Consider the following 23,584-nt stretch of genomic DNA (forward strand, 5'->3'; position numbering starts at 1 on the left):
CTGGTACGACAAACGCTCCAACATTGGGAGTCCATGTCGTGTAAAAAATCAAGGTTTCCCTATGAGAGCCGTCTTAACTGGTCCGGCTTTGAAAAAGGTTCCTGCACTACTTTGGTCCTACTTCAGCCCATTGATTATCATTGAAGATCCTTGTCCTAACCATCCAACTTGTGACAACCGACATGGTGATTACAGCAGCAGTAAAAAGGAATGTCACACTGGGATTGTTTTGATTGGTCAAAGGACAAGTCGTACTATCTCAAAGTCGGATCAAAGTAGTATCCTGTACATTCAAGTCGGATGGATGCAGGATTTATGTCGCAGAGCAAAGTAGGATGACAGTCGTATGAAAAGGACAGAAAACAGTAAAAGCTAATGAGGCTTTGCTGCAGTGCACATGTACTAATAGTAATAGTAAATATAGGAGAGAAGCAGAAAGCACAATTAGCAGAATGAGCACCGATCGCTGTCCTGCTGCTCCTTCACTGTCCAATCAGGAGGCTGGGGTGTGCTTTAGATCCACTGCAACGCTGTTGCTTTCACGGTCCATTCAGACCAGCTGCTGAGTTACAGTGCCAGAAGTGCTGATGCACACGGTTCCTTTTTAAAAAATGTTTTAACAAAATTACTAATGCACAGCTGCACAGCCCCCTGATCTCCTGTTTTGACAGCAAGCGGGGGATCTTCAACCCCCCCACCCCCCACCTCGCTGGTCACAATTTAAAAAAAAAAAAAAAAAAAAGCAGCTGTGCTCGGCTCCACCCACGTCATTCATTCAGTCTTCTGTGAATGGGAAAACTACAAGTACCAACAGCCTTTGCAACTGTCGGCTTGTAGTTCGATTAACTACTAGGGCACTGTTGATCCGTCTAGGTAGTTCATTGAGCTTCCAGTCATTGTGTAACTGCCTGCCTGTATCACAGCTGCACAGACAGTCTGTAGGACTGTGGCATTACAATTGATGATCATGGGTGCAATGCTTTACAAGTCCATAACAAAAAAAAAAAAAAAACACAAACAAAAAAAAATGTATATTTGTTTACCTGCAAAAAAAAAAAATGTGCATTTATTTTTTCGTGTAAAAGTGAACTTAACCTTTAGATGCACAAACTAAACTTTGAAGCTTATTGGCTACCATGAACAGCTGCATCCGCGTGCAGTGACTGCGCTGCTCTGGGGAAAAAAAAGGAGTGCACACCACCACAACGCAGTGCTGTGAGCTGGCCATACCAGTGACAAGGCAGCTCACAGAGGGGGTGCAGTGGGACTGCACTGGAATAGCCACCCAACATAGTCCCACCACATATAGTGTGAATCTACCCTAAAGGTCACGAGCCAGGCTGTTCTTTCTGCCTGGATAACAAAATGTGGTTGTATATTATTAGAATTCCTTTGGGGAGGTAGCAGTTCACATTAAAAAAAATAAATAAATAAAATAAAACCCTGTGTAGCCTCCGATAAAATTGGTCATTTTTCCATCAGGATCCAGAAAAGCGATGCTGCTCTAATTTTTAACTTAGTGCAGCGATTCTCAATCAAGGTTCCTCCAGAGTTTGCTAGGGGTTCCTTGATATATGGTTGATCTAATGGGGCCCACATAAGCTGGGGGCCAATGCCACTTGAGTCAATAACAGCTCACCAATGACTTTTTAAAAAAATGTCTGTAAGAGGGACATGCGTCCTGAGAACCACCAATATAAAAAGGGTCATTCTTCCCAATAACCGCCAATATAAGGGTCATTCTTCCCAATAACCGCCAATATAAGGGTCATTCTTCCCAATAACCGCCAATATAAGGGTCATTCCTCCCAATAACCGCCAATATAAGGGTCATTCCTCCCAATAACCGCCAATATAAGGGTCATTCCTCCCAATAACCGCCAATATAAGGGTCATTCCTCCCAATAACCGCCAATATAAGGGTCATTCCTCCCAATAACCGCCAATATAAGGGTCATTCCTCCCAATAACCGCCAATATAAGGGTCATTCCTCCCAATAACCGCCAATATAAGGGTCATTCCTCCCAATAACCGCCAATATAAGGGTCATTCTTCCCAATAACCGCCAATATAAGGGTCATTCCTCCCAATAACCGCCAATATAAGGGTCATTCCTCCCAATAACCGCCAATATAAGGGTCATTCCTCCCAATAACCGCCAATATAAGGGTCATTCTTCCCAATAACCGCCAATATAAGGGTCATTCTTCCCAATAACCGCCAATATAAGGGTCATTCCTCCCAATAACCGCCAATATAAGGGTCATTCCTCCCAATAACCGCCAATATAAGGGTCATTCCTCCCAATAACCGCCAATATAAGGGTCATTCCTCCCAATAACCGCCAATATAAGGGTCATTCCTCCCAATAACCGCCAATATAAGGGTCATTCCTCCCAATAACCGCCAATATAAGGGTCATTCCTCCCAATAACCGCCAATATAAGGGTCATTCCTCCCAATAACCGCCAATATAAGGGTCATTCCTCCCAATAACCGCCAATATAAGGGTCATTCTTCCCAATAACCGCCAATATAAGGGTCATTCCTCCCAATAACCGCCAATATAAGGGTCATTCCTCCCAATAACCGCCAATATAAGGGTCATTCCTCCCAATAACCGCCAATATAAGGGTCATTCCTCCCAATAACCGCCAATATAAGGGTCATTCTTCCCAATAACCGCCAATATAAGGGTCATTCTTCCCAATAACCGCCAATATAAGGGTCATTCTTCCCAATAACCGCCAATATAAGGGGCATTCTTCCCAATAACCGCCAATATAAGGGGCATTCTTCCCAATAACCGCCAATATAAGGGGCATTCTTCCCAATAACCGCCAATATAAAGGGGCATTCTTCCCAATAACCGCCAATATAAGGGGCATTCTTCCCAATAACCGCCAATATAAGGGGCATTCTTCCCAATAACCGCCAATATAAGGGGCATTCTTCCCAATAACCGCCAATATTAGGGGCATTCTTCCCAATAACCACCAGTATAAAAGGGGCATTCTTCCCAATAACCACCAGTATAAAGGGGCATTCTTCCCAATAACCACCAGTATAAAGGGGCATTCTTCCCAATAACCACCAGTATAAAGGGGCATTCCTCCCAATAACCACCAGTAGCTTAGATTGTAAGCTCTAAGGAGCAGGGCTCTCTAATTCCTACTGTATCAAAGTGTATTGTATTTGTACGGTCTACCCTCAAGTTGTAAAGCGCTACGTAAACTGTTGGCGCTATATAAATCCTGTATAATAATAATAATAAAAGGGGCATTCTTCCCAATAACCACCAGTATAAAAGGGGCATTCTTCCCAATAACCACCAGTATAAAAAGGGGCATTCTTCCCAATAACCACCAGTATAAAAGGGGCATTCTTCCCAATAACCACCAGTATAAAGGCGCATTCTTCCCAATAACCACCAGTATAAGGGGCATTCTTCCCAATAACCACCAATATAAGGGGCATGCTTCCCAATAACCACCAATATAAGGGGCATGCTTCCCAATAACCACCAATATAAGGGGCATTCTTCCCAATAACCACCAAGGACTTGGTTTTAGCAGGGGTTCCCTAAAATCTGAATATTATTTCAAGGGTCCCTCTGGGATAGACAGGATATACATGGAAGGTCCAGCCCTGCTCTGGAACTATTAGATAGCCCAAAAGTCAGAAAAAAGTCAGAAAATTGCAGATTTTAACTAAGGCTTCTTAGAAAACAAGACCAAGACAAATTATCTTGCATTTGCTACTTATATGTACTGACACTTGAAAAACAATCCTCGCTAGCATTACCGCCCACTGAATACATGTTTCATAAGTCAGTCAAGTTCAAGAACACTCACCGGCCTGAATCTTGTAATACTGTATTTGCTCATTTGCTTATTACAACACATTACAAACAGCAGCATTTCATATTGCAGATTTCTAAAATTCAGGCAATTGTGACTGGATCGTTTTGGAACAGGTGAATGTTTAGACAAATGGCAATGTTTGTTAGGTGAATGATTAAATGGAATGTGTTGAGTGAATCTTGGGCAAATCACGATGTGGTCCTATGTAAACAAATCACTGGGTGTTGATCATAATGTAGTCAGATTACTCCAATACATTTTATACACTTCCAATAAACTTTGTAAAAAAAAAAAAAAAAAAAAAAAAGAAAAAAGAAGGACGGACCCTTTAAATGGGCTTTAACACCTGGGAGGTGGTGCGTGTTGACCGACAGTGGTCACATGATTGGAAGCCAGCAGCAGGAGTAATTTTAAGGCCTCATGCACACTGGCCATTTTTTTTAATGTTTTTACAGCAGCTGTTTTTGGCTGTAGATGTTTTTTTCTACAGTCATTAAACTCTCCATCATGTTATCCTATGTGTCCATGCACACCTAGGCTGTTATCAGCAGTTTTGGGCAGTGGCGTTTTTTTTTTTTTTACTGCTCAAAAACACAAACTAGTGGGTTCTGAGAGACGTTCTTCAGCTGTAAAAACGCTCTAACGCTGATAAACGCTCAAAAACATCGCTCACCAGCGTTTTTTTTTTTTTTTTTTTCAATGGATCAAAAAAAACGCTAAAATATGCTATTGCAAAAACGTTGAAAAACTCACTGCAAAGCTACTGGCCTTTTTATAACGTTATTATAACGTCCAGTGTGCATGAGGCCTAAGCAGTCACATAATCGAGAAGCCACGCTGCCTCCTGGGCACTAAAGCCACTTAAAGGGCAGCTGTGATTAAAAGCTGTTGGTGACAGCTCAGCCAGTGTACTTAAGCTGACCATACACTAATAGAATTTTGTTTAAAATTTTTCGTATTAAAGAATCTTTATTTATTTATTTTAAAGGTTAGTGGAACAAAAATCGACATTCGTTGTCAACCATACTGGAAAGGAAAAATTCTAAGGAACAAGGCGGCGCATTCTTCTCAGATCAATTTCTAACAGCGTATGTTTTTTATTGTACAGGAAACTACATACATTCCAAAATCAAATGTTAAAAGCAAAGCGAAATTTTAGAGTACTTTCGGGTAACATTTGTCAAGTCATCAAATGTACAGAGCGCATTCTTGTATGAATATTTGTATGAATGTTGGTTGAAAACATCTACCAACTAGTGTATGGCCAGCTTTACAGCACACCTCATATCTCTATAGATGTATATAGTCATGGCCAAACATATAGGCAACCCTGCATTTGTCAGATAATGCACCACTTTGCCCAGAAAATGGTTGCAATTACAAATTAAGGCATTCTCATGTTTATTTCTTTTGTTTGTATTGGTAGAAAACAAAAAACGCGGAGAAACAAAAAGCCACATTGACCTGCATCAACTAACAGGTGCTGACAAAGAAATCATACTGGCAACCAGTCAAAATGTTGAAAAGTTGACTCAACCTTTCTGTTGTGTGTCTGTGTGCTACACGGAGCATGGAGAAGAGAAAAAGCCACAAAGAATTGTCTGAGGATTTACCCTGGGTTCACACTAGTGTGATGCGGGAACCAGCACGATTCCAGTGCCGGGTCCCACATCGCTCCTCTCCCACAAGCAGTTCACACTGCCTTGTGCAAACCGCTGCGGGTGTCACTGACACCCCCATTTTAGTTCACAGATCGCAGAATGAACTAGCACAGGAATCGGATCGCATAGGTGAGAACACCCATGCGATCCGATTCTAGTGCAGGGGAAAAAAAAAAGTCCATCCACTATTTTCTGTGTGGATCCAATGCGAGCTCAGCCATACAACTGTATGGCTGAACTCGCATTGCTCAGAGATCGCATGCGACTGGCACCTGCGGTGCAGGTGCGCATCACATGCAATCTCAGATCCCGCTAGTGTGAACCCAGGCTCAAGAACAAATATTGTAGAAAAACCATGGACAATCTCAAGGTTACAAGTCCATCTCCAGAGATCTTAATTTTCCTGTGTCCACTGTGTGCATCAATGTCAAGAAGTTTACAGCCCATGGCACTGTAGCTAATCTCCATGGATGTTTACGAAAGAGAAAAATTGATCAAAAGATTGCAATGAAGGATTGTTTGAATGGTGGATAAAGAACCTCAATCAACTTCCAGACAAATTCAAGCACTGGGTACAACTGTATCAGCTCATACTATATGTCACCAGCTGAATGAAAAGGGATGCTATGGTAGAAGACCCAGGAGGACCCCACTGCTGACAGAAACATAAAAGAGCCAGAATGGAGTTTGCCAAAACATACTTCAGGAAGCCAAAATCCTTCTGGGAGCATGTGCTGTGTACAGACGAAACAAAATTGCAGCTTTTTGGTAAAAACCATCGTTAACTGTTTTTAGAAAAAAAAGTGATAAGTCCTTTAAAGAAAAGGCTGCTGTCCTTACAGTCATACATGGTGGAGGTTCACTGATGTTTTGGAGTTGCTTTGCTACTTCAGGCACAAGATATCTCGACCGTGTGCATGGCACTATGAAATCTGAAGAATTCCGGGGTGCAATGTAGGGCCCAGTGTCAAAGTTGGGTCTCCGTCAGAGGTCATGGGTCTTACAGCAGGACAACGACCCAAAGCACACGTTAAAAAGCAGAAATGGTTTAAGACAAAGTGCCGGAGAGTACTGAACTGACCAGCAATGAGTCAGAACTAAATCCCATAGAGCACCTGTGGAGAGATCTCAAAACAGCAGTTTGGAAATGGAACCCTTCCAATCTGAGAGACCTGGATCAGTTGGTGAAAGAAGAAGAGTGGTCCAAAATTCCAGTAGAGAGGTGTAAGAAACTCTTAATTACAGGAAGTGACTAATTGCAGTTATTTTTTTCCAAGGGGTGTTCTACCAAATATTAAAAAGGGAGTCTCCACCCACCAAAATTATAATATATATATTTCCTATTGAGTACTTACCTGTCCATGTATCCAGCGGTGTCCAATTCTTGAATCGGCTCTCCATTGCTGCCACTGCCATCTTGGCTAAGGGCAACCAGCAGTGAACTCTGCGGCTTCAGGGCTGGTTTCGCGCTGCGCTCTCTCAATGGGTCAGCTGTGGGGGGTGGGGAGGTGGGTGCCAAACTTCCAGCTCACTTCACCACAAACAGAGCTTTCCCTTTTGGGTGGAGCTCCGCTTTAAATTGAGAGTGCCAAAAATTTTGTCCAGTCCATTTTTGGACGCTTTGCTTGGAATGTGTCAGATTTGACTTTTTGTTTCTCCACTACCAATAAAAACAAAAAAAAAATAAACACTAGAATGCCTAAACATTTGTACTTGCAACAATTTTCTGGGCGAAGTGGTGCATCATCATCTGACAGAAATGCAGGGGGTGGCAATATTTTTGCCCATGACTGTATGTGTGGTAGCTGGTTATTAAAGCCCACCTTTCTTGCTGTGCATCTACGCAATATATGGTCGATAAGAGGTTAACAGGTAGAAGTGTTGATGAGATTTCGGTGATTGGGTTTAGTAGTGCGCAGAGAACATAGTAGGTAGCTGATAGACTACAGGGCCTTTACCCTTCCATCCAGAAGTAATGTGAAGAGTAGTCTGCGCTGTGTGATGAGCACAGGTGACAGAAAGAATAAAGTTTGATGCTGTGTGAATAATGCGTCTAGCGCTATTTGGGCCCCGCGTGCTGATCTGTAAATTCAATTCAGAGTTCCTCGTTCTGAGAGCCTCGGATACTAAGCAAACCTCATCCCCTAGGCAACAGAGCTTATCTCCGAACGGTAACGACAATTGTATTAACTCATTCATCAGCCCTGATTGGCACGATCTGCAGGAACAAGACGATTTTTGCACGTATACTGCTGATTAACCCTTGTGCGCTATCTGCCCATCTCCCCATTAGTAATGATGATTATTTGCTCATCGCTAAAGGGCAAGCCATTGTGTGTAGTACATTAGAGGGAAGTATTCCATGAGAACACGCTCCGCTCTGTACCCCTCTGCTCATTATTTCATAGTGCTATATAAAAAGACCATTAGACATCGCAGACTACACCAGGGAAGACACAAATCCATTATTCAGATGTTACCTAACCCCACACCAGCAATGCATTCCCAACACTGCAATGCTACATGAAACCGTCTAAGCGGAAGTCTTCATCATCCCAGAATCTGCTAATAGAAGCTAGTCTGTACTACACCCCATCTGATAGAAAAGTGGCACTGAGCACATACAAAATCCAACGCCGCAAGTTGGCGAGGACATCCATGAACACAGCAAGCGATTAAAGTGACAGTGTACAGCAATATGTTGGGGACATTGTCAGAGATGACAGCAGGTCATGCAGAACTCTATGGGGTTGATTTACTAAAACTGGAAAAAGCAAAATCTGGTGCAGCTCTGCATGGTAGCCAATCGGCTTCTAACTTCAGCTTGTTCAATTAAGTTTTGAAGATAAAAACTGGAAGCTGATTGGTTTCTATTCAGAGCTGCACGAGATTTTGCAGTCTCCAGTTTTCGTAAACCAACCCTTGTGGGTCACCATACACATTACAATCAACTTAAGACTATGTAATACGCGGACCTACCTAAACTATCCAATCAGGCAGGCTCTTTACTACATATTTGTTGGTAGATCTCATGGTGGCCATACACACTTCAATAAATTACCCATTTCTGTTCAAACCGTCCTCTCCTGATAGGAATAATCGATCTATAGTCAACAACCGGTTCCCCATTATCCCACACATGGGGAAGTGGATCCTGATCAATATAGTTAGGAGACGCGATTGGAAATGATCTATCACATTTCGGTTTTCATCATGTAATCTCATAATCGGATCGATCAAAATACATAGCCAAAGCACCTCAGATGCAAAACCAGTAATAACTTTTTGTCTTGGCTGTTCGACTCAGTTTGATCACTAACGAGTCTAATTTGATTGGAAGGGAAGTTATCACTATTTGATTATTTGACATTTCAATCATTCTGAGTTAATTTAGGCATCAATAAGATAATGAATCAAACTGTATATGGCTGCCATTAGATTGAACTAAACTATCCAATTAATGTGTATCCATTCAGGCAGGACTTTCTACTACATAGCTGTTGGAGTATCTACTCGTGGTCACGATTGAATCTGCAAACAAACAATTAAGTAGCCCCAAATTCCCTTCCAATCAATTTGGACTGGATTAGATTCAAGCAAACTGAGCTGATTGATCTATAGCACTGAAGATACTTTGTTCATCAATTTGATCAGTTTTTGGATTGATGGGATTATGAGATTACATGATGGAAACAAAGATCCGTTTGATAACTTACGATCACAAGTATCGTATCCTAACCTTCAGTGCTGATCCACTTCCCTATACGCAGCATAGCAGTCAAATGGGTTGTAGACTAAAGATTGATAAATGCTCAGTTTCTTCTCATTGGAATAATCAAAGTGTGTATGGCCACCATTAGATTTAATAAAACATTGTAATATGAGGATCTACCTAAACCAGCCATTTAATCTGTATCCAGTCAGGCAAGCCTTGCCTACATAGTTGTTGGCACATCTAAAGGAGATTGCACAATTGAATTCTAAAAGGTGCATGGCCATCTTAAAGGAGACTGTTGGATCACATGGTCTAGTGCATGGTCATCTTAAAAAGGAAATTGTACAATCAGATTTTATAATGCATGGGCATGTTAAAGGAGACAGTACAATCTTATTGTAGGGGGTGTGGTGATCTCAAATCCTCTACACTAGAACATAAAAAAAAAAAGTCACTTTGCAGCATCCGGCCCAGATGAAGGTACAGATCAGGCACTGCAATGAAATCCCCATGGTGCTGTGCAGAGTGAAGTTGGTGAGAGGACTCATGAGGAGTGCGGTAACTTGGGAGTTGGTGATAATAAGTGCTGCTGAGTGATGTACCTTGGGGCTGGTGATGAGTGATGCTGAGTGGGGAAGCTTGGGGTTCATGATGAGAGATGACTCGGGGATGAGTGATGTACCTGGGGTTGGTGATGAGTGAGGATGTGCGGGGAATATGGAGGTTGGTGATGCGGGATGCTGAGTAGGGATGAGTGGGGCAGCTTGGGGTTTATGATGAGCGATGATTCTGGGTACTCGGGGGATGAGTAATGTACCTGGGGTTGGCGATGAGGGATGACGAGCGGGGTATATTGAAGTTGGTGATGAGTGAGGATGAGCGGGGTATATGGAGGTTGGTGATGAGGGATGCTGAGTAGTGATGAGTGGGGTAGCTTGGGGTTCATGATGAGCGATGCCTCAGGGTTGTTGGCAAGTGTGGTGTACCTTGGGGTTGGTGATGAGTGGTGCCTCGGGGTTGTTGGCGAGTGTGGTGTACCTTGGGGTTGGTGATGAGGGGTGCCTCGGGGTTGTTGGGGAGTGGTGCCTCGGGGTTGTTGGCGAGTGTGGTGTACTTTAGGGTTGATGAGGACTGGTGATGAGTGGTGTCTTTACCTTGGGGGAGAAGATAAATGATGGTGTACCTTGGAGTTGGTGATGAAGGGTAGTGATGAGTAGTGCCCCTTCGGGTTGTTGATGACTGATGATGTGGAATGTTGACAAGTGTGGCGTACCTCAAGGTTGATGAGCGATGATGAATTGGGTGATGCTGACTGAGTGATGAGCGTAGTGTAACTTTAAATTGGTGATGAGATGAGTGGTGTGGAGATGAGTGGTGTCCACACCTTGGGGTTGGTGATGATGGTCGATGAGGAGTGGTGACAAGTGTGGTGTATCTTGGGGTTGTTAATGAGTGAGGAGGAGTGGTAATGATGCGTGAAGAGTGGTGAGGAGCAGTGTGCCTACCTTGGGGTTGGTGATTGGAGTCCCTACGTTGAAAAGATGAGTGGTGTGCCTACCTTGGGGTTGGTGATGAGTGAGGTGAGAAGATGAATGAGGAGTGGAGTGCCTTACCTTGGGGTTGGTGATGAGGAGAGGAGTGATGATTGGGAGTGCTTACCTTAGGGTTGGTGATGAGGTGAGGAGTGGAGTTGCTACCTTGGGGTTGGTGATGAGTGAAAAGTGGAGTGGTGTGCCTACCTTGGGGTTGGTGATGAGGGGATGAGTGGTGTACCTACCTTGGGGTTGGGGATGAGGAGATGAATGAGAAGTGGAGTGCCTACCTTGGGGTTGGAGAAGCGGAGAAGAAGAGTGATGATTGGGGGAGTGCCTACCTTGGGGTTGTTGAGGAGATGAATGAGTGGAGATGAGTGAGGAGTGGAGATGAGCGATGATTGGGAGTGCTTACCTTGGGGTTGGAGCCGATTGATGATTGGATGTACCTACCTTGGGGTTGGTGATGAGTGAGGAGTGGAGAGGAGTTGTGAGCGGTACACCTACCTTGGGGTTGGTGATGAAGAGATTAGTGAGGAGTGGTGATGATTGGGTGTACCTACCTTGGGGTTTGTGATGAGTTGTGAGCGGTGTACCTGTCTTGGGGTTGGTGATGAGTGGAGATTAGGAGTACCTACCCTGGGGTTGGTGATCAGTGAGGATTAGGTGTACCTACCTTGGTGTTGGTGATGAGAAGTGGGAGTACCTACCTTGGGGTAGGTGAGGATTAGGTGTACCTATCTTGGGTTTGGTGATGAGAAGAGGGAGTACCTACCTTGAGGTTGGTAAGGATTGGGTGTACCTGTGTTGGTGATGAGTGAGAATTAGGTGTACCTACCTTGGGGTTGGTGATGAGGAGTGGGAGTACCTACCTTGGGGTTGGTGATGAGGAGTGGGAGTACCTACCTTGGGGTTGGTGATGAGGAGTGGGAGTACCTACCTTGGGGTTGGTGATGAGGAGTGGGAGTACCTACCTTGGGGTTGGTGATGAGTGATGATTAGGTATACCTACTTTGGGGTTGGTGATGATTAGGTGTACCTACCTTGGTGTTGGTGACGAGTGACGATTAGGTGTACCTACCTTGGTGACGAGTGACGATTAGGTGTACCTACCTTGGTGTTGGTGACGAGTGACGATTAGGTGTACCTACCTTGGTGTTGGTGACGAGTGACAATTAGGTGTACCTACCTTGGTGTTGGTGACGAGTGACAATTAGGTGTACCTACCTTGGTGTTGGTGACGAGTGACAATTAGGTGTACCTACCTTGGTGTTGGTGACGAGTGACAATTAGGTGTACCTACCTTGGTGTTGGTGACGAGTGACAATTAGGTGTACCTACCTTGGTGTTGGTGACGAGTGACAATTAGGTGTACCTACCTTGGTGTTGGTGACGAGTGACAATTAGGTGTACCTACCTTGGTGTTGGTGACGAGTGACAATTAGGTGTACCTACCTTGGTGTTGGTGACGAGTGACAATTAGGTGTACCTACCTTGGTGTTGGTGACGAGTGACAATTAGGTGTACCTACCTTGGTGTTGGTGACGAGTGACAATTAGGTGTACCTACCTTGGTGTTGGTGACGAGTGACAATTAGGTGTACCTACCTTGGTGTTGGTGACGAGTGACAATTAGGTGTACCTACCTTGGTGTTGGTGACGAGTGACAATTAGGTGTACCTACCTTGGTGTTGGTGACGAGTGACAATTAGGTGTACCTACCTTGGTGTTGGTGACGAGTGACAATTAGGTGTACCTACCTTGGTGTTGGTGACGAGTGACAATTAGGTGTACCTACCTTGGTGTTGGTGACGAGTGACAATTAGGTGTACCTACCTTGGTGTTGGTGACGAGTGACAATTAGGTGTACCTACCTTGGTGTTGGTGACGAGTGACAATTAGGTGTACCTACCTTGGTGTTGGTGACGAGTGACAATTAGGTGTACCTACCTTGGTGTTGGTGACGAGTGACAACTAGGTGTACCTACCTTGGTGTTGGTGACGAGTGACAACTAGGTGTACCTACCTTGGTGTTGGTGACGAGTGACGATTAGGTGTACCTACCTTGGTGTTGGTGACGAGTGACGATTAGGTGTACCTACCTTGGTGTTGGTGACGATTAGGTGTACCTACCTTGGTGTTGGTGACGAGTGACAATTAGGTGTACCTACCTTGGTGTTGGTGACGAGTGACAATTAGGTGTACCTACCTTGGTGTTGGTGACGAGTGATGATTAGGTGTACTTACCTTGGTGTTGGTGACGAGTGATGATTATAGGTGTACCTACCTTGGTGTTGGTGAGGAGTGATGATTATAGGTGTACCTACCTTGGTGTTGGTGAGGAGTGATGATTATAGGTGTACCTACCTTGGTGTTGGTGAGGAGTGATGATTATAGGTGTACCTACCTTGGGGTTGGTGAGGAGTGATAATTATAGGTGTACCTACCTTGGTGTTGGTGAGGAGTGATGATTATAGGTGTACCTACCTTGGTGTTGGTGAGGAGTGATGATTATAGGTGTACCTACCTTGGGGTTGGTGATGAGTTGTTGCTCATCCTGGTGGAGTAGAGCCCTGGAGTAGGACTCGGAGTTGTTGACATAGATCTGTAGACATGGGTAGAGAGAGGTGCCCTTACAGTCGGTGCCGCAGGTGAAGGTACACTCGAAGGTCTCCCCGATCTGCTGTACGGACAGGACGGTACAGTTGGCGGTGGTTCCCTGGAGGTCCTGTAGAGCCGGGTTGAGCCAGCAGAAGCCGAGGATGAAGAGGGACACGACCCCGGAGATGATGAGGAATAAGCCCAGTCGGATGCTCTTGTCCTCGGCCTCCGAGTACTCATAAGATACCCGGAACTTGGCCATGACGCCTGGACAGTGCGGGGCTGTACGGGGAGGACTTCACATGAGCACGGCTCTCAGTGCGGGGCTGACACAGCACCGGAGGAGAGGGACCAGGGGAAAGTCAGCCATGGACTTTGTCATCACTTCCACACTGCGAGGAAATCAGTGTGTGCTACACAGCACCTCCCCCCACCACACACAGGGCGGGAACCGTCCTCCTCTCCACCAATGGGAGCGAATACACTGCACACACCGCTCCCCCTCCACCAATAACGGACACCCAGCAACGGGAAGCAGGTGAACGCTCAGCACAACTCGTTGCTAACACTTTTTCTAAAGAGTCCCTGTCACCAACACAAAGTGGAGTCTTGTATATTGTATGGAGGGCAAACTTATACGTGTAATGCCGGGTATGCCGACATGTGCCTTCCTTGCAGTGCCTCATTCGCAGCCACTGGATACTGCCCTGAGCGGCTGCAAATCAGCCACTGCTACTGAGAAAAGTTGCACCACTCGCCCACGCCCTTCTGCCCTCACCTCCAATCACAGAACTCATTACTGCAAACCCAGGATGCATAGCGTTCTGTGAATGGACGCTGCAATCCTGTCATTAAAAGGAAAGCAAAAGAAGGAGAGAGAAGCGCCAAGCCAATCCTTTAAACAGCTTAGGAATTTATTCAGTATACAAGTATAAAACAACGCTAAAAACTTGCGTGAAAAATGTTGGAGCACTTGCAGAGTGCTAGAGCGGGTGGGAGTTTCCATGTTCAGTGTCACAGGAGGACCGCCGGAAAGTCTCTATTGAGGGATCTACGAGCGACGTGTATTCGCCACAGCTGGAGCCTCGATAAGCCTCATGGAGACATTGGCTGTGTCTCTGGGTGGGAGTGGTCCGGGGCTGTCAAACTCGGGAGCCGCCCAGTTTGACAGCCCTGGACCACACTCAGAGACACATAGCCAACGTCTCTATGAGGCTTATTTTACTTCTTGCTATAATAAATATCCCCCAAAAATATATAAAAAAAACAATTTGTTTCCTCAATTTAGACCGATACATATTCTGCTACATATTTTTGGTAAAAAAAAAAAATAATCAATTATTGATCGGTTTGCGCAAAAGTTATAGCGTCTACCAAAATAGGGGATAGATTTATGGCATTTTTATAAATTTTTTTTTTTTTTTTTTAAATGGCGGCGATCAGCGATTTTTATCGTGACTGCGACATTATGGCGGACACATCGGACATTTTTGGGACCATTGTCATTTATACATCAATCAGTGCTATACAAATGCACTGATTCCTGTGTAAATGACACTGGCAGTGAAGGGGATAACCACTGTACTTCCTCCCCATGAGGTGATCTCGGTATCCCCGTGGCGATCGAGTCCGCGGGACCCGCGACCCCACTCACGTAGCTTGCCGCATGTGCCCGCTGGCCGCCTCTTAAAGCGGAACGTACAGGCACGTGATTCTGCCACAGTATATCTGCGTGAGGCGGTCGGCAAGCGGTTAATCACTTTCAATGCGCAGTGAACTTGCTGGGAGTATGTGACTACTTCAGGAAGTGCCCATTCCCTAGTACAGCCTCCTCCCTCCTTGCATGGCATAGGCCTCTCCTCTTCTGTGAGTGTTTTATTGCTGTCTGTGCTGGCCAAGCTGCTCCACCCTTTCCCCACCTCCCATAAGTTTTTTTGTTTTTTTATAGCTGCCATGAGCGCTGCAAAAATGAATACTTTACAGCAGCCTTTCTCAACCACAGTTCCTTCAAAAGCTGCTTATGGTTGCCTTTCAATTACGGTAAGTAACCACTGACCCCAATAGGTTTGCCACATCATCATTTTAAACCCAAACACATATAAATTACACAGGTTCTGAGGCTTTTGGGTTTAAAGGGAGGAGGTGGTAACCCTAGACCCCAGTGATTTTTTTAGCCATTCATAAAGTGCCATTCTTCTCACTGACCACCAGTATATTGGGGTCCTTCTTCTACTGACCAACAGTGTAATGGGGCCATTCTCTTACTAAGAGTGTACTAGTGCCCTTCTCTTAACAACCATCACGGTAATGGGGCCCTTCTTCAACCGACCACCAGTGTAATGGGGCCCTTCTTCAACCGACCACCAGTGTAATGGGGCCCCTCTCCCACTATCCATCAGCGTAACGGAACGCTTCTCCCAATGACCACTAGTGTAATAGGTCCCTTTTTCCACTGACCAGTGTAATGGGGCCATTCTCCCGCTGACCACCAGTGTAATGGGGCCCTTCTCCCACTGACAACCAATATAACAGGGCCCTTCTCCCACTGACAACCAATATAACAAGGCCCTTCTCCCACTGACAACCAATATAACAAGGCCCCTCTCCCACCGACCATCAGTGTAATAGGGCCCTTCTTCTCACTGACCACTAGTATATTGGGGCCCTTCTACTGACCAAAAGTGTAATGGGGCCCTTCTCTTAATGACTAAGAGTGTACTAAGGCCCTTCTCACACTGACAACCAATACAACAGAGCCCTTCTCCCACCGACCATCAGTGTAATGGGACGCTTCTCCCAACAACCAAACAACCATCGGTGTAATGGGGCCCTTTTTCCACTGACCACCAGTGTAATGGGGCCCTTCTTCTACCTACCACCAGTGTAATGGGGCCCCTCTCCCACCGACCATCAATGTAATGGGACGCTTCTCCCAATGACCACCAGTGTAATATTGCCCTTTTTCCACTGACCACCAGTGAAATGGGGCCCTTTTCCCACTGACCGCCAGTGAAATGGGGCCCTTTTCCCACTGACAGCCAGTGAAATGGGGCCCTTTTCCCACTGACCGCCAGTGTAATATGGCCCTTCTTCCACTGATCGCCAGTGTAATATGGCCCTTCTTCCACTGATCGCCAGTGTAATATGGCCCTTCTTCCACTGATCGCCAGTGTAATATGGCCCTTCTTCCACTGATCGCCAGTGTAATATGGCCCTTCTTCCACTGATCGCCAGTGTAATATGGCCCTTCTCCCACTGGCTGCCAGTATAATGGGGCCCTTCTCCCACTAACCACTAATTTAATGAAGCCCTTCTCCCATTGGCCACCAGTGTAATGGGACCCTTCTCCAACTGATTTAAAGGAGCATTTCAATGAAAAGCAGTGTAAGGGGGAACTCTGACCACTTACATAAGGGAACATTACAATTGTCACTGTCTGCATTTTATTCCCAGCGTTTATTTGATATTAATTTCATTACTATTACTTAAAATAATTTTCATATAGCGTAAAAGTGTCAAATGTGCAAGGTATGCCACATTCTGTATTCTTTTATTTATTCTAGTATTTCAAATAACTGTTCTCACTATATATACTGTACTGTGAGCTGTAGATTATAGTAATTATTAGCAAGGGTTTCCTGAGACCCGAGTTACTTCAAGAGTTCCTCCATGTTAAAAAGGTAAACAAAGGTTACTCTAAAGTGTAATTTGAGTGCGTCTGCTGGGGCTGGTGGCATCTCTTCCAGGATACCGGTGCCCAGAAGCTGTCTCAGGGATTTTGGAGGCCTATACAGATCTATACCATACATAAATATGTTAAATGCATTGTAATATCGGGCACCATTAGCTCTCGTGGCAGATGTGTTTGTCAGCGATTCAAGCCAGTCAGGAACTATATTTAAGGGCGTGGTAGGGTAGCCCATTTTTACTAAAAAGGCAAATAAAAGTCTGTAACATAAAGGTTTCCCACGCAGGGGTTCTTCTCCAGCAAATAAACACAACAGAAAATGCTAGCCCACATGGCTCTCTTTAGCAGTACCTCTGCCCTTTATCCTGGTCACACAGACTACAGGATTCCTCATTGTGGATGGTTTCACTTTAGCACCCACAGCTCCACTCTGGCCTTAGTCCTCAGGCCATTGCACTGCCTCTTGCAGTCACACGTACTGGCTGCCTCCTGGAGACCTCCTGTCTCTCTGGGTGTGGAGCAGTCTCCAACTGGGAGCATTGAGATCTTCCCATACCCTCATTATAAGTGCTGTGGTCAGCTGAGCACACACCCTGCTGGTAATCTTCAAAATCTGGACACAGGGTTGGAGATCCCGTCCCACCCAAGACACTATGGAATCTCTAAACTACAGAGCCCCACGCCGGGATACCAAAACCTGGAGAAAGCTGCAAAAGTTTTCTCCAGTCCACATCTATGCTCTGCAGTCTTGCACCAAGCAAATGTGCACACCCTGTGTCCCCCAAACTATCAATTTTACCATCACAGCATCTCCTACTGTCACATATCCCCCCCTTTGTTTCAAAGCCGAAGGGGGTGGAACACACCAGCCCGAATCCTTGATTGGGGCTCCTCTGCACCAGCTGTTCGCTGCGTAGGCCCAATCTTTTTTCCGGGTGCGTTTCCAGGCACGCCCTACCCTGAATCGCAGCGGTGTCTTACAGTTCTGTATCCTCAGACTACTCCCTTGGGGTTCCTGAGCTCACATTTCTTTTCTGGTGACCCCCTGCCTTCCCTGCTACTTCCTTTCAACTCAGTTTCTGGATTCTGTAGGAAACCTGCTCCTGATGAGGAACCACCTTTCCCCATCACAATAGGTCTCTTGGGTTTACCAACTCCTTTGCTGTTACCCTTGACCACCAACTCCCCAGAGCTCAACATCTGTGTATCATGCTCATTTTCCAAGAAATTATTCATGGTCATATTAAGACTATTATTTACATTAACATTCAGTAACACACCACCATTTCTCCAATTACCAATATCGTCAGTTCTTTCTTGTTCAGGGTTTGGTAGGGCCAGGCCCAAGGAGGGACAACACACAGGTGAGCAGCTATCCCCTATGAGACCTTCACAAGGCTTCACTTCACCTGTTGTCCAAATCTCTGTGGGCAGTTGTCCTAAAAACTGACATTAAGCAACACATGACCCATTTCTAGCAGTACCAATCTTTGCCAGCTCACACTTTTCCATGTCGCAATTTTTGTTCCTCTCCATACTATATTTGAGAGCATCTCCGGGTACCCCAACTTGTACCTCTCTACAGGTTACAGACAGAATCTCTGCTTTTGCCACTTCAATATCTGGCCCTTCCTTCTTAAAAGGTCTAGCGGGTGAGACAGTATCCGCGCCATTTACTAAACCCTGCTCAGCCACACCTCGGACCGCACTAGAAGACATGTCCATCACCGCATCAGGCGGAGAGACCTCTGATGTCTCCAGCAGCCTCCCAGAGCGCCTTTTGTACTGAACCGTATCCGGAAGCACCCTCACACCTCACTTGCCACAGTATTAGAAAGCAACGTACCAACAAGTTCCACTGGTGATTAATGTTAACCGGCACAGCCTGTACTACCTGGCTCCATCCATTGGTACCACGCAGCACCACCACATCCCACATTGTAGGGACATTTCCTTTATCAGAGATGTGTAGGGACTCATTCACTGCAGCTTGAGAGGCTGAGACATTTAAGGGGGCCTCCACCTCACTGGAAGCACCCATCACACCCTGACGCTCCTCTGAAACACTGTCAGACACATGTCTCCCACTCATGCCCTCTAACTCACCAATAAACCTCTGCAAGTCAACATTCATTACACCTGACACTTGACATGGGCTGTGAACACCACATCTGCCATGCATGCGCCCTGACCTGGTCCTTCAGAATGGAGGGAAACAACCCTTGCAGGGACCAACGCACCCTTAACCATCGGTCGCTCTGCAATCTCCCTGTCTGGCATAGCAGTGGTTGTATTCACACCCCTGTTGCTCAACATAGCCTTGTCCAACATAGCTAGTAATTGTTTGGCCCAACCCCAACCGTCCCAATCCATTGTACTTCCATTATGAGGGCTCAGCAGTATCTCATCATCTGCTCTAGGAGGCACCTGGGATTCTGCAGCACAAACAGTACCTTTGTCAGTTCTATATAAATCACATTTAGACAACATGCTTTTACTCTTTGCTAATGCTTCATCAAACAAGGCAGGCTGCAATACACCATCACCAAAACCTGGAGAAAGCTGCGAAAGCAGTTTTCTCCAGTCCACATCTCTGTTCTGCAGTCTTGCACCAAGCAAATGTGCACACCCTGTGTTCCCCAAAGTATCAATGTTACCATTACAGCATCTCCTACTGTCACAGCATACAAAATCTTAGGGGAAGATTATTTGTTGAAATTAATGATCTTGGCCAAAGGGTCTTTTTAAGAAATGAGCCCAATCTCATCCACTTATCAGTGGCTTACAAGAAATAAGAAACATTTGAAGCTGAAGAAGGTTGAAGTGGACCTTTCATAAAAATTGAAGGTCTGTTTAAAGTGGTTCTAAAGGCAAAATGTTTTTACCTTAATGCAGTCTCTGCATTTGGGTAAAAAAAACATTCCACTAGCTCTTCTCACCCTGCCTCTAAAGAATTACTTGGCTCCTTTCATGATCCAGCACTGCCCCTCTCTGCAGCACCACTCTAATGACTTCCTGGTCTCACAGGAGACAAAGGGCAGCAGCAGGAGACAAAGGGCAGCAGCAGGAGCCAAAGGCTCAGAATCTCAATCTTCCTGCTGGTGAGAACTAAAGATATGTACAGTAGAGGAATCAGGCCCTCCTGCTGGTGATCCATCTAGTGATAACTAAAGATATACAGTATATAAAGAAATCAGGACCTTTTTCAATCCACTGGTGATCCCTCTAGTAATAACTTAAGATGTATACAGGGGATCAGGTCCTTCTTCCTCCCGCTGGTGATCCCTCTAGTGATAACTAAAGATCTAAACAAAGGGATCAGGACCTCCTTCCTCCCGCTGGTGATGCCTCCAGTGATAACTAAAGATCTATACAGGGGAATCAGGCCCCTTTTCCTCCTGCTGGTGATCCCTCTAGTGAAAATGAAAGGCTTTTTTTACATAGGAGAATCAGGACCACCTTCCTCCTGCTTGTGATTCCTCTAGTAACTAAAGACTACATCCCAAAACAGAAACTGTTTACTAAGATAATAAGAAGGCTGCCATTGCCTGACTTCTCCTTAAGTGCTAGTTGTTTGGTTGATCACTGGATTTTAAACTTTCTTCACCATGGACCTGGGGCAGGTATGCAGATTAAGGGGTTGATTTACTAAAGACAAACAGGCTATGCACTTTTCAAAGTGCAGTTGCATTCTGCAAGTGCAGTTTCTCCATAGCTTAGTAAATGAGGTAAAGCTATACTTGGCAGAAAATACCCAATTACGTGCAAAGAAAATGAAAAAAAATGCATTTTTGCTTGCACGTGATTGGATGATGGAAGTTAGTGGAGCTTCTGCTCATTTACTAAGCTCTGGTGCAACTGCACTTTGCAAAGTGCACAGTCTATTTGCCTTTAGTAAATCAACCCCGAAGTGTTCTGTTTTCACTTGTCTGCATGCTGGCTAGGGATGGGCTTTATGTTCGGGTCGAACATTGGCTGTTCGCCCCTTTGCCGAACAGCGAACAATTTGGGGTGTTCGCGCCAAATTCGAAAGCCGCGGAACACCCTTTACCTTTAAAAATCTATGGGAGAAATCAAAAGTGTTACTTTTAAAGGCTTATATGCATGGTATTGTCATAAAAAGTGTTTGGGGACCCGGGTCCTGCCCCAGGGGACATGTATCAATGCAAAAAGAAGTTTTAAAAATGTCCATTTTTTCAGGAGCAGTGATTTTAATAATGCTTAAAGTGAAGCAATAAAAGTGTAATATTCCTTTAGTCTATAGTATGCCTGTAAAGGGGCACATGTTTCCCATGTTTAGAACAGTCTGACAGCAAAATGAAATTTCTAAAGTGAAAAAAAAGTAATTTAAAAGTGCTAGAGCTAGTGCCGGCTATAATGAATTGTCGGGGGAAAAAAAGTAATTTAAAAGTGCTAGAGCTAGTGCCGGCTATAATGAATTGTCTGGAAAAAAAAGTAATGTAAAAGTGCTAGAGCCAGCTATAATGAATTGTCGGGAAAAAAAAAGTAATTTAAAAGGGCTAGAGCTAGTGCCGGCTATAATGAATTTTCGGTCCGGCAATAAACCTAAAAGTTAATTGATAAAAACGGCATGGAATTTCCCCACAGGGGAACCCCGAACCAAAATTTAAAAAAAAAAAATGTGTGGGGGTCCCCCTAAATTCCATACCAGGTCTGGTATGGATTTTAAGGGGAACCCCGCGCCAAAATTTAAAAAAATGGCGTGGGGTCCCCCTAAAAATCCATACCAGACCCTTATCCGAGCACGCAACCTGGCAGGCCGCAGGAAAAGAGGTGGGGACGAGAGAGCGCCCCCCCTCCTGAACCGTATCAGGCCACATGCCCTCAACATTGGGAGGGTGCTTTGGGGTAGCGCCCCCCCAGGGCACCTTGTCCCCATGTTGATGGGGAGGAGGGGCCTCATCCCCACAACCCTTGCCCAGTGGTTGTGGGGGTCTACGGGCGGGGGGCTTATCAGAATCTGAAGTCCCCCTTTAACAAGGGGACCCCCAGATCCCGGCCCCCCGTGTGAAATGGTAACGGGGTACAAATGTACCCCTACCATTTCACAAAAAATGTGTGAAAATGGTAAAAAAAAGACACTACACGCCTTGGGACAAGTCCTTTATTAAAAAAATAAAAAATAAAAAACTGTCTAAAGTGAAAAAAAAGTAATTTAAAAGTGCTAGAGCTAGTGCCGGCTATAATGAATTGTCGGGGGAAAAAAAGTAATTTAAAAGTGCTAGAGCTAGTGCCGGCTATAATGAATTGTCTGGAAAAAAAAGTAATGTAAACGTGCTAGAGCCAGCTATAATGAATTGTCGGGAAAAAAAAAGTAATTTAAAAGGGCTAGAGCTAGTGCCGGCTATAATGAATTGTTGGTCCGGCAATAAACCTAAAAGTTAATTGATAAAAACGGCATGGAATTTCCCCACAGGGGAACCCCGAACCAAAATTTAAAAAAAAAAAATGTGTGGGGGTCCCCCTAAATTCCATACCAGGTCTGGTATGGATTTTAAGGGGAACCCCGCGCCAAAATTTAAAAAAATGGCGTGGGGTCCCCCTAAAAATCCATACCAGACCCTTATCCGAGCACGCAACCTGGCAGGCCGCAGGAAAAGAGGTGGGGACGAGAGAGCGCCCCCCCTCCTGAACCGTATCAGGCCACATGCCCTCAACATTGGGAGGGTGCTTTGGGGTAGCGCCCCCCCAGGGCACCTTGCCTTGTCCCCATGTTGATGGGGAGGAGGGGCCTCATCCCCACAACCCTTGCCCAGTGGTTGTGGGGGTCTACGGGCGGGGGGCTTATCAGAATCTGAAGTCCCCCTTTAACAAGGGGACCCCCAGATCCCGGCCCCCCGTGTGAAATGGTAACGGGGTACAAATGTACCCCTACCATTTCACAAAAAATGTGTGAAAATGGTAAAAAAAGACACTACACGCCTTGGGACAAGTCCTTTATTAAAAAAATAAAAAATAAAACTGTCTTCTCGCGCTCCGACGGACCGAAAAAGAAAAAAAAAGCCTCAAGCTGCCTACGATCTGCCTCCATGGGAGGCACCCGCTGTAATGACAGGCCTCTCGGGTGACAGTTCTTTTATAAGTGAGGACGGAGCCAAACAATGTCATCACCGGGTGACCCCGCCCCCCTCTGACGTAAGGGGATAGCCCTATGGCTTTCCTGTAGCGTCAGAGGGGGCGGGGTCACTCGGTTACGTAACCGGGTGGGGGTCTCCTTGTTAAAGGGGGCTTCCAGATTCCGATAAGCCCCCCGCCTGCAGACCCCCACAACCACCGGGCAAGGGTTGTGGGGATGAGGCCCTTCTCCCCATCAACATGGGGACAAGGTGCTTTGGGGGTCCACTACCCCAAAGCACCCTCCCAATGTTGAGGGCATGTGGCCTGGCATGGTTCAGGAGGGGGGGCACTCTTGTCCCCCCCTCTTTTCCTGCGGCCTGCCAGGTTGCCTGCTCGGATAAGGGTCTGGTACGGATTTTTGGGGGACCCCAAGCCATTTTTTTTTA

At 45.6% G+C, this 23,584-nt stretch overlaps 1 protein-coding gene across 1 annotated transcript in view; it reads right to left on the reverse strand.

Annotated features, from left to right (window-relative positions):
• The window catches only part of KCNMB4 (potassium calcium-activated channel subfamily M regulatory beta subunit 4), a 112,203-nt gene extending 98,385 nt beyond the window's left edge, over positions 1-13,818 (reverse strand). The window contains exon 1 of the mRNA XM_073620048.1: positions 13,299-13,818. Within this exon, the coding sequence (XP_073476149.1) occupies positions 13,299-13,634 (336 nt within the window). The 5' untranslated portion in view covers positions 13,635-13,818. The remainder of the gene's footprint in view (positions 1-13,298) is intronic.
• Positions 13,819-23,584: the final 9,766 nt, after the last annotated feature.

Source organism: Aquarana catesbeiana, linkage group LG03 (assembly GCF_042186555.1).
Source record: "Aquarana catesbeiana isolate 2022-GZ linkage group LG03, ASM4218655v1, whole genome shotgun sequence".
Classification (NCBI taxonomy): Eukaryota; Metazoa; Chordata; class Amphibia; order Anura; family Ranidae; genus Aquarana; species Aquarana catesbeiana.